The sequence below is a fragment of the Lactuca serriola genome, chromosome 4, assembly GCF_051521515.1.
Source record: "Lactuca serriola cultivar US96UC23 chromosome 4, Lser_US96UC23_V15, whole genome shotgun sequence".
Classification (NCBI taxonomy): domain Eukaryota; kingdom Viridiplantae; phylum Streptophyta; class Magnoliopsida; order Asterales; family Asteraceae; genus Lactuca; species Lactuca serriola.
In genome coordinates, this window is record NC_136411.1 from 311,214,473 (window position 1) to 311,226,439 (window position 11,967).

General features: G+C 33.0%; 1 protein-coding gene and 1 long non-coding RNA gene across 2 annotated transcripts; one reads left to right on the forward strand and one right to left on the reverse strand.

Moving 5' to 3' along the window:
* Window positions 1–565: 565 nt before the first annotated feature.
* On the reverse strand, window positions 566–6,307 carry LOC145100685 (uncharacterized). Its single transcript, XR_013705198.1, has 6 exons — window positions 5,854–6,307; window positions 5,250–5,349; window positions 2,009–2,077; window positions 1,158–1,583; window positions 984–1,041; window positions 566–893 (listed from the first exon to the last, which is right to left on the reverse strand). It is a non-coding gene; the product is annotated as an uncharacterized LOC145100685 (long non-coding RNA).
* A 1,367-nt stretch (window positions 6,308–7,674) lies between these two features.
* Window positions 7,675–9,869, forward strand: SHI (Lateral root primordium (LRP) protein-like protein). The gene is made up of 2 exons (XM_079034821.1): window positions 7,675–8,838; window positions 9,365–9,869. The coding sequence occupies exons 1-2, from the start codon at window positions 8,166–8,168 to the stop codon at window positions 9,730–9,732; spliced, it is 1,041 nt and encodes a 346-aa protein (XP_078890947.1). The 5' UTR covers window positions 7,675–8,165; the 3' UTR covers window positions 9,733–9,869.
* Window positions 9,870–11,967: the final 2,098 nt, after the last annotated feature.

Sequence of the window (11,967 nt, forward strand, 5' to 3'; positions counted from 1 at the left end):
TGCTTTATATATGACTATCTGTATTAATTTTGTTGTGAATATATTTTCTACTTTATAAATATATAACATGTATTAGTTTTTATGGTATATAAGCTATCAATTAATGATTTTATATACATATTTGATTTGGAATAAATAATGATTATGACGGTGTCACATATATGTTGTGGTGACATTAGGTAGTTAGTTTGGCTGTGTTAGAGTTTGGATTTGACTTATTTAAATATATGAATTAGTGTATAATATAATGTATTTTGTTATGTTGTGAATTTTATGTATTAAACTGAAAATGAATTGTATTTAGTTGTGTATTTTATATAAGTTTGTGTTCATATAAGAATAATAGTATGCATGAAAATATAAAATTTTGTATTAATTAATAAACTAATATGTTTATTACATTTTGAATGTATCTTATACACTGTATATTTTTTAAAGAAAAATCTACGATTTAAAAATAAATTAGGGAAGAATCCCCGCTTGCGGGGTTCGATACGCAAAAAAAAATGGACAAAACAGGAAAAATGACGGCAGGTAGAGATGAAATAATAGGCATTAATGGAGATTATTGAAATGTAGGGAAGTATTTGAGTTGGTGGTTATGAAAAGATTACAGAAGTGAAGCATCAATAGTTCATTATTTCACCATGTTGATGCAAATGTTTTTGTCATTCAATCCCACTTCAACAGGAACTGCTTCAAATTCAACAAGTTCCTTTTCTTGAGCTCTTTCTTTGACAACTTCATATCAATGCCCTTTGGAGGCAAAACTTCTGCAGGCTTTTCATACACGAACCCCTTTTTTTCCTCTATTAAACAGATGACTCCACAACCTCCTTCACATTTGACAACATTTGCTCTTCTGTATTCCCATCTATAACTCCATAACTGACCTGTATGTCATTACATTTATTTATTTTTATTTTTTAACCACCAAATTAAACCAACCGCATTTTCAATTGATCAATAAATATAAAACAAACCTCAATAGGCAGCTCAAATAGGAATAAGTTTATGCTACTGGGATTAAAATTGAAACCACTGCACAAGTAACAAGCTTGATTTTAAAAATTAGAATACAAAAAGTGGAAATTATGTGTGTTTTTTTTTTAATTTACTGAATAAAAAAATATGGTTATATAGATAGATAGGCATACCTAATTGGGAGGGCGATCCTCCCGGTGAACCCTGAGGCCATGAGACCCTAACTCAAATACCTCAGCCGGTGCTGCTTAGCCTGTAGCCGGTCAAGCAAGCACTACTCCAAAAGCAGTGAGCTCCGCAACAAAAGCGAAGCGAGCCGCGGTAGCCTATTCGAGAGATTAGCGACTTCCAGACATATGGAATGAAAAACTCTTATGAGTGGCTTTCTTGTTCATATGTGAAGAGCAAGTGGGTGGACATCTAAATTTACAACCTAACTTAAGCTACTCCACCTCACAATCAAGAAAAATTCCATGAAAAATGTATAAACAGAAAAAGCTTTAAGCACTTAAGCATATATTCACCTAGACATGTAGAATACAATCCCGGCCGAAACATCAGACATTGGCTATAGAACTTGGATAGAAATAAGTGACCGTCTGCTTGAATTTAGAAAATTTAAGTAGAAGAGTAAATAAATATGAGTTAAACATCTAATATTGATAGCAACACATTGTTATTTCTTTTTTACCTAATCAACATAGAATGTCTAATAGGTTATACAAACAAAAAGTTTAATGTATTCCGACACCAAACTTTACATATCCGGACTCCGTTTTTCTCCCAGCTACTTTTACATGTGGGTAACATATGATTTCCAAGTGTAACACCAAAAAATAATGGAGTTAACATTGAAAGTAAATGTGAGAAACATATAATTTGCAAGTGTAAAACCAAAAACTATATACGTTCCTATCTCAGTTTTCCAAACAGTTTCGTGCATAACTATAGATCCACGTGTTGCCCATAAAATCAATTGAACTACTCCTACAAAAATAAAAAAATTGAGATAAAGGTGAGTCACCTGATTAACTCCTTTTTGATCTTTAATTTCTCGAGTATGAGGTTTGTTGATATTCTTCCCAAATTTGTCCTACACGAGTAAAAACCTTGAAAAGTTAACAATGACATTGTTATTTTAGAGAAATATTAATTACAATTCTTAAAATTATTCCAATAACTTTAGATATTGTTGAAAACTCACAGCCATTTCAAATATTGTTCAAAAGTGTCAACTATTTCATAAAACATAAAGTCAACAAAAAATCACAAATTTAGATATTATGCATAATGTGTGTCTTTGTGTGTGTGTGTGTTTGAGAAATGGCAAATAAGAGTTGAGAAAAGACTAAAGTAACCTTGCGAACACCTAGTGCTTCCTAGCCACTGTTTGCAGTTTATCTTGAAAAAGAACTTTGTCGTTAATAATCTCTATATAAATCTCCACAGAAAATTATCAATTCAAATTCAAAAACCATCTTGTATGTAATGTTCTTTGCATTTGTTTAAGTTCCTATGACAAATAAAAATGCTCTGTCTATAATACGTTTTCAAAACTATAATAAAATAGGAATGTTTTATAAATCGAACATAAATAATTAAACAAACAAAAAAGGAAATCATGCTTACAACGATCGTGAACCATTCATGTTCTATGCTACATTTTGTTAGTATGTTCACATGATGTATGTCATTGTATCCAAAAAGAGGAGATGTTTTTTCATTATAGTTTATAGTGAATTATTGTTTTTTATAATTTAATAATGTATATTGATTTATCTACTACGGTATAATAGTATCCCATTGAAGCTGGATCATGAGGATTTGTAGAAATCCATTTGTGATACATCTATTCCTCAAAAATTTTGAATTTTGTCCCCAAGTTTTAATTAATATAAGTTGGTGCAGATGAATATGTTGAATTTCTAGAAGATTAGAAAGCTTCATGGGTATTTCTCTTTTAAAGTTATTGAAACCTAAGTAGCTCTAGACATATAGGTAAAGAATCCAATCGAAAGGTATAACGCCCGTGTTTCTGGGCTTACCATTTTTAGCAATGTAATAGTCTGGGTTAACCTTTGTAACCCAATTTGAAATAATAAAAATGTATTATTTGTGAATTTTGCGAATTATGTGAGTTATGTGTTTATTTGCTTAATAATGTGATATAATTGAATTAAGAATAAAATGAGCGTCAAAATTTAAGTATAAAATAAACTTGATATCATTGGATAATGTTGTAGTAGTTGAAATGAGGTTTCCGAATATATATAGAACGCCCAAATCTAACTTCGTATGAGCAAGTTATGATTTTCTGAAGTTTCGACTGGGTAGTATGCAGCCCGAATACTCAATTTGAGATCGAGCGGTTTTTAGCCGAAGCAATCTAAACGAGAATTGAAGATCTCGTTGTTAGTAGTGAAACGATGAAAAGTTAGGCGAGAACGGACGTCGGACGCAGAAGTTATGAATTTATAACGAACTTTTTCTGTCCCGGCCTCCTAAAAATAATTAATAAAAATAAAGTCCAAATTAGCCGACGGAGTCTAAACGAAAGTTGTAGAGCGTAGTCTCACCTACGCGTGGATATAAATAACGTCAAAAACGGAGTTCGTATGAGGGAGATATGAATTTTCAAAGTTTATTAAATATTTAATATTTAAATTTTAATTCAATTTTCGATATTATCCGAAGAGGAGTCAGCAGGGTCATCCGAAGTACGCCCAGCGTACCACTCGAGTGCTCCGGAGTCGTAAGCGATGACGTAAAGGGTCGGATGACGCAAGGGATGACAGCAACCGAGGCATTACGCCCCGCGTAACCCCGAGGATCAGCCTATAAAAGGGGATGCGAAGACAGCTTCTTTTCTTTTACAACTTCTTCCATTTTCTCTCTAGTTTTTCCTTGTTTAGCGTGTTGTTTATACCCCGAAGCCCCGGTAATATTCCCGAGCCCCGAAGCAAGATCCGAAGCCCCGAGGATCTCGAAGAGCGTTATTTCCGAGCCGAAGTTCTGCCCGCGAGGAGCCCAGTTTTTGTGAAGATCTTCCAGATCTACGGAGAAACACTACTACTGCAAGCCGTAGTGCTGCCCGATCGTCTTCCGATCAAGTGAGTGTATAGTCCCTTTTCAATACGCGATATTATACAAGTAATCGTTGAATGTATTTGAGAATACGGGAAGTGAGTGTGTAGTCATTTTCATTCCAACGCAATATTATGAAGTATTCTATATAAAATACGTGTTATGTGTATATATTTTGCTGTTATATGTGTGAATGTATATTCACTCTTTTCTATCTCATAGATCTGATATATTCTCTATGAAATACGTGTTATGTGTGTATGCCTCATCTGTTATGTGGAATATGTATTGATTAAAGTATGCTATACAGGTTTTTAAACAATGTATAAAAATGTATATTTTTATCTACTAATATGTTGGGTAGAACATGGGTAGATAATTGGTGTGAAATAAACAGATGAGAGGCCTCGGTGTTATTGGTGTTATTATAGTCATTCAGCATAGTATGGATGACGACCACGGACTATTCTAGACTGTCCTGTGAAACACTAGCAGGCTCATTACCTGTAGGTGTTGTGAACGACGTGTTCACCGGTGTACTCTATCCCTCACATGGTTGCCTTTAGGGCACTTATTGTTGAGGAAGCCCCTCTGCAGTAATGTCCGTCCTGATGAAAATCCTGAATTAGGTTCCTTATAATAGATGTTATTTTAGGGACGTAAAGTGAGGATAACGGGAATGGGTAATCGGGTTTATTGTGGATTGTTGAAATTAAATATAATTATTGTGGGTTGAAAACCTTATATGCTCACCAGGCTCCCAAGCCTGACCCACTCAGTTTATTTGTATTACAGGAAGTGGCGCAAGAGCTTAAGATGGGCGAATCATCAAGTTGTTTTGTTTACAAGTCTGTATATGTATATATTTGTTGAATGACTTGTAATGTTATCGTTTATGCTTTATGATCTGTATCGGAACATGACATCCCGACTTTTGATTATGAAATGAAATCATATTTCTATATGAAATGTTTTGATAAATATCTATTTTATCATGTTTTGTTTTTGGGAACAAATTCCGTATCTCTTTTAAAATTAAAAGGATTTACTCTGAAAATGTTTTAAAAAGCATAAATGAAATCGGTCTTTTCTGGCCGAGATTTTGGGGATGTCACAAAAGTTCATCTCATACTTAGTTTATACAAAAACATATATCTTAAAAGGATAAAGAAAATACTTACATGTGTTTTAATTCCTCTTCCCTTAGCATGTGTAAGCAAAATGTTATTTTACAAATTTGGAAAGTTGATGCCTTTGCTCACTTCATCATCTCATCAACAGCTGCAGCCAGTCTAAGGTGTTCATTGTATGCAGGAATGATCAACAAAATATATATTTTCGAAAAATCATATATAAGGACATTCAACCTCCAATAAATTTCTCAAGTGGAGTTAGTAGCTATTTTCAAATTACAATAAACATTGAAACATATGTAAGTGTGGATTTTCAATGAAATTGTAAGTATGAATTGAATAAGGAAATTAGGAAAAGGTAGGAGGTGGCTTCAAACGCCTTATATGTACGGTGGTTCATTTTCAAATGAGACGAACCAACAATTAACTATAGAAGCAATCTATCAAATACCTGGTGGGCAAGGAAAATAGAACCCACTTTAGTGCTTGATTTAACATCTCGAATCCCACATACATCTCCACCAATTCAATAATTCAAATTATTGCATAATACAGTAAGTAAACTCCAATAGGTGAAAGTTTCATTCAAAAATAAAACCAGAACAACAATCAATGAAAGCAATCTACAGTTCATATAAAGTTAAAAACGTACCTTTTAATGGTGATTGCATACACCACTCTAAAGGTAGGAGTTGTAACACTCTTAGCCATGTGCAAATAATAATTCAATTCTTTCCCAAGTTTTTTGCACAGGAAGACGCACCAATCCCCTTGCCTCCATTGGCGTGACTGACCAAGACCAACAACAACATAGTTGTTGTCTTCATTTCAATTTCATGGCCTCTTACTGATAGGTTTGGATGAGGAGCGGTGGAAGGAAGAAAGAGAAGAGAAGGCGGTGTAGAGGTGTTATTTGATTGAATAGGAGGATTCCAGAATCGGGAAGGTTCAAGAGAGAAACGGTGTCTTCTAGGTAGGTTGAAGAGAGCATGACACAAATAAAGCAAAAGTGGCAGAGGCAAACATGTATACACTGATAGTGAATATCATAACACATAGAAACTACCAGCTCACATATACAAAAACAACCAAAAAAATCCACCAATAGGAACCATTTACTGCTCACAAAAGGGTCTTAGAATTTATATATATATATATATATATATATATATATATATATATATATATATATATATATATATATATATATAATTATACTATGAACACGATCACAAAAATAAACATTGAATTTTGTGTTATTGCCATAGAGATCAGAAAAAAAAAACATTAAATATTGAATTAATGCGATAGAGTTTGATAAAGATCCCACACCATTAAACAATAAAATAAGTGGCAACTAGTTTTCAATAAAAATAATTTTTTTTAATTAATAGTTTGATTTATTCAAAATTGCCTTAATAAAAAATAGATTTTAGAGTTTTAAAAATTTATGATATATATATATATATATATATATATATATATATATATATATATATATATATATATATATATATATATATATATATATATAAAAGAAGGAAAATTTTGGTAGGAAGGTAAGAAATTTTTTATATACATATTTTTTTAGGAAAAAAAAGAAATGAATCATTAGATGATTCAAAAATAAGATGATTCATAAGAAAAAACTTTGGAAAAAACACTTTCATGATTAATTTTTAGGTAAATCAAGAAAAAAAATCATTTTTATGACAATTTTAGTGAATATCAACAAAATCATCGTAAAAATGAATTATCGAAATGTTTTTTCGGGATTTTTTTTTGTGAATCATGTTATTATTAATTCATCTAATAATTCATTTGTTTTGTTCGCCAAAAAAATAAGTCGAAAAAAAATTTTCTTACATTCCTACCAAATTTTTTTTTACCGCTTATATATATATATATATATATATATATATATATATATATATATATATATATATATAAAGAGAGAGAGAGTAAATTACACGTATGGTCCCTATGGTTTTGGGTAATTTGCGCATTTAGTCCTTAACTTATTTTTTTAACATGGAAAGTCCATAATGTTTGTTTTTGTTACGCGCTTGGTCTCTACTTTTTGTTTTTGTTTCACGCTTGGTCCATGTCTTACCTAAAAAGATTATTATTTTAATAGAGAAAAATTGTATGTTAGGTAGGGTAATGTGAGGGACTTGGGTTTGGGGATGTGTTTATTTAAATAAGTTAAAAAATCAAGGGCAAAATAGTCTTTATAAGTGGGATAAGGACCAAGCGTGTAACAAAAACAAATAGTAGGGACCTTCCAAATTAAAAAAATAAGTTAGAGACCAAACATGTAAATTACTCTAAACCATAGGGATCATTCGTGTAATTTACTCATATATATATATATATATATATATATATATATATATATATATATATATATATAGAGAGAGAGAGAGAGAGAGAGAGAGAGAGAGAGAGAGAGAGAGAGAGAGAGAGAGAGAGAGAGAGAGAGAGAGAGAGAGAGAGAGAGAGAGAGAGAGAGATGAAAGCCCCCAAAACAAACAGCGCCTATCAATGAAAGAATTAAAGGAAAGAAGAAACAGCAGTAACAGCAGCAGAGAAAGAAAGGGTTGCTTTAATGGCTATGGCGGCGTGGCAGACCTGAAAATTTTGGCTTCTTTAATGCTCACGTACAACCACACAATTGAATGACAGCTTCTTCTTTCGCTTCTTCAAACCAGATTTTCGAATTGAAGTATATCGGATTTCAATCAAACCCAGGAGTGAAAAGTCACAAAGCATTTATACTAACACAATTATCTGTTTTTTTCTGTATTTATCTTTAATAATTAAGCTATCTAGAAATAGGGTTAGGAGGGACGACATAAATAAAGTTTAGGTTTCATTTTCTTTTGCTATGGATTATTGTGAGTCACAATTGGTGTGTTGTAGGAGTACTTGTCATCCCACAAGCTTAAAGCTGCTGCAGAAGCTATGGCCGGCTTCTTCTCTTTAGGATCTGCAACTTACCATAGCCAACAAGACCCTATCTCTACCTCAAATCTCCCTTCAAATCCAACTCCTAATTCTAATCCTACTGAATCCAGCAGCTGGTTCTTATACGGTTCCACAAGAAGCACCCATGACCGCCCTTCCACCACCACCACCGCCACCACTACCAAAGATTTTGAACTATGGCAGCAACCCACCCAAGCTGATGTTTCTCATAATCTGTTAGCTGGAGCTGCTGCTTCTATGGGTGGTGGTGGTGGTGGTGATGGCAGGCTCATAAATTTCTCAGACGAATCCACCTGGGGATCTGCGGCTTTTGTTATGATGGGGCATGGTGTCATCGGCGGCGGAAGTAGTGGTGGTGGCGGTGGTGTGAGCTGCCAGGATTGTGGAAACCAGGCCAAGAAAGATTGTCCTCATATGAGATGTAGAACTTGTTGCAAGAGCAGAGGGTTCCATTGCCAAACACACGTGAAAAGCACATGGGTTCCGGCCGCCAAACGCCGGGAGAGACAACAATATAGCTCCGGCACACAAGATCAGAGCCGCCGTCGTGTTCATCAAAACACCAAAAGAACAAGATCAACCCAAGATCATGAGAACCCTAATATGCTTAATCCGATTACTGGTGCTATTGCTTACAATTCCTCATCAGGTACATAAATTATATATATCTAAAGCTACTACCTTTTTTTATACAAAAATCAGGATCCTTTAGATTTGTTTTCTATAATTTTTGCTTCTTTGGTGCATTAGATTCTCATATTTCTTTTCAAGAAAACAAATTCTTTAACTCAGATCTTTTAATAAAATTTTATAATTTCATGAGCAGACTCTCTGAATCTTTAAAATTCTTGTGCTTTACTTTCTTTATTATTGATTGTTGTCTACACAATTAATTACAATATTATATTGTTTATCTAATAAGTGAACATCAATATTATATGAATGATTGAGTTCTTCGTTAATTGGACAACTTCCTATCCTAGCTATATATGTCCTCGTGAAGGAAAGTTGATGGTGATGATTAAGAATTTTAATATATTTTACACTTATAGTAGCAATTTTTTTTAATAAAAAAATACTTAAACGTGTATATAATATAATCACTACACCCTAATTCGAAATGTTCTTGAAAAATGAAATCTTTATTAATGATTATTTATGTGTTGTGAAACTAGGGTTAGAGGTAGGTAATTTTCCCTCCGAAGTGACAACACAAGCGAATTTCAGATGTGTAAGAGTGAGTTCAATTGATGAAACCGATGACCAATTTGCATATCAAGCTGCAGTGAACATAGGAGGACATTTGTTTAAAGGAATTCTTTATGATCAAGGCCCTGAAGGGCAGCAATACATGGGCGGAGACACCTCTTCCGGTGGCAGTGCCGGCGGAATCCCACAACTAAATCTCACAACCACCACCAACACCTCCCCTGGTAATTCAACGGCGGCTGCAAATTATATCGGGCACTCTCTATACCCATCTCTTGGTGGCAACGATTACATGAGCAGTACGCAATTCTTCCATCAAATTTCAAGAGATTAATTAATTAAACCATCAAATTATTACGTAATAATTTCGATACACGAATTCATTCGCGACTTGTTAATTATTGTTGTTCTTATGTTACACTCCTACAATTACCTTGAAATTTTGAAGGTTGTGAGTTTGCTTTTTTTGCATTTTAGTTATGGTACACATTTCGATGCAAAGTTGAATTTAAGGTCCAATATTATATACTAATGTTCTAAAATTTTCTTTGATTTGCATAGGGTAATGGGTTGAGTAGGAGACAATACCTAGGAATTCTGTCCATATTGTTCTTTTTTCCCTCTTGGTGTTTTCTTTGTTTCTTGTCTAATAAAATATTAATTTATTTGTTTTTTAATTCTAAAAATCTCTTCTTTTTCTTCCTTCATTTACGCCTTAAAGCTGGAAACCTCTCTCATTGTCACTTTGAGCCCTCCAGCCATGCAAGAAAAGTGTAACCCCAAAATTCTCTCTCTCTCTCTCTCTCTCTCTCTCTCTCTCTCTCTCTCTCTCTCTCTCTCTCTCTCTCTCTCTCTCTCTCTCTCTCTCTCTCTCTCTCTCCAGTTTTGTCCCATTACAGTTTGTAGAACTTACTTAGTATATGTGTACTTTTACAAAACAGATATTAACCAAGATTTTTCTTAAATACATTCTGAACTAGCCTTGTTACAATAAGACGAGCTTCTTTTAATCGTCTAAATGCCTTTTGTAAAGCTTACTCAACCGTGTTTAAAAGTTTGACTTTTTTTATCGAGCCACAAAAGAACAGCATCTCTCCTCGTGTTTTTGAGTTATTTAAAGGGTTAAATTTACATTTTGCAAACGGAATATCAGCTTATAGGGTTTCAGAGTTTGACTTCTCTTGATTTTAAAAATGGTAGTTCGTGTCCTTAACACAAAAGTACACTGGAGATTATAGTAGGTTGTTGTTAATGTACTCATAAATTTCCGATGAATTATTAACTTTACTTAATAACATAAAAGAGTCGTCATTAATTTACAAAAATAATTTATATCGTTATTACACACTTATTAAACTTCATACTGGTTGATATAGTTACTAGTACTGCTGTTCCCATATCAAGAAACACCCGGAATAGCATTCAAATCACCAATTTAGCTTATGAATCACATGTATTTGCTTTTTATAGTATTGATCATGTAGGGATCTACTATTTTATACCGCTTTAGTTTTCTAGGTTTGGTAATTTATTTATTTATTTATTTTCTTAACCATCCATCCAGAAAAGATTCGAAGAAGGAAATGAAACCTAAAGAAAATAATGAGCCTTGGATCTTTATACTCCATATATTGAACCCTATATCTTTAGGTCAATATCTCAATGTGGCTAATTAAATTTAGCTTATGAATTGATTGAATTCTATAACCTACAATTACATCATGTAAAACGCATATTTTCAGAAACGAATTTATCTAATCTACTGTTCTTGTAGAGTTGTTACTTCAAATTTGAGATATTTTTTAATGTATATGCGTTAATCCTTTTAATATCAACTCGCAAAGTTACTTTAAGTTTTATAGTATTACTGTTGCTCTTATTTGTATTTACTTATTCTAGGCTTTAGGTCAGGGAAAGCGACTATCACTGATCAACATGCACTTTGTCTCCATCGCTAGCTAAATTAATTTGTCAACGAAGTTGACATGCCCATAACAATTGTGAAACATGAGGTTTAATGACAATTATATATATCTATATTTATTTTCACCAAAATGAAAGCATTGTATATTAAGGAGCTAAATAAATTTTATCATGATTGATTGACAAGATATGTTGTGGACCGGTCTTTCATCACAACAAAATCATCTACAGTTGTGCACTGTACTTTGGACATGAAATTTCATCTTTAACATATATCTCCTCCTGTGCCATATCCATATTTATGTAAGGGTCATTCGCAGTTGGATAATTCTAACAAAATCATGCATTAATGTTTTATTTTTTCAAGTATTTTATTTAAAAAGATGATTTTAGACACGGATTATACAATCATACTTTAATTTATTATCAAAATATGCAATATTTTCGTTACAAATTTCCTTAAGTGCTCCATGTCTTATTTTTTGTCATCTTCATCTTACGTGTGGGTAAATCGATGTGGACCTAATCACCGAGGGATAAAAAAAAGAGATGGGTTACCCTGTGACAACTCACTAGAAAAAAGTTTCCAGTGACTAGTTATTGACTTGTAGTGGTTGTTTGTGGTTGAGGTGGGGGAGACGGATTC

Bases quoted from the DNA above. Each gene is read 5' to 3' on its own strand.
- SHI (XM_079034821.1), top strand. From the start codon at position 8,166: ATGGCCGGCTTCTTCTCTTTAGGATCTGCAACTTACCATAGCCAACAA. The intron at 8,839-9,364 runs GTACATAAATTA...TTGTGAAACTAG, and splicing joins TGCTTACAATTCCTCATCAG to GGTTAGAGGTAGGTAATTTT.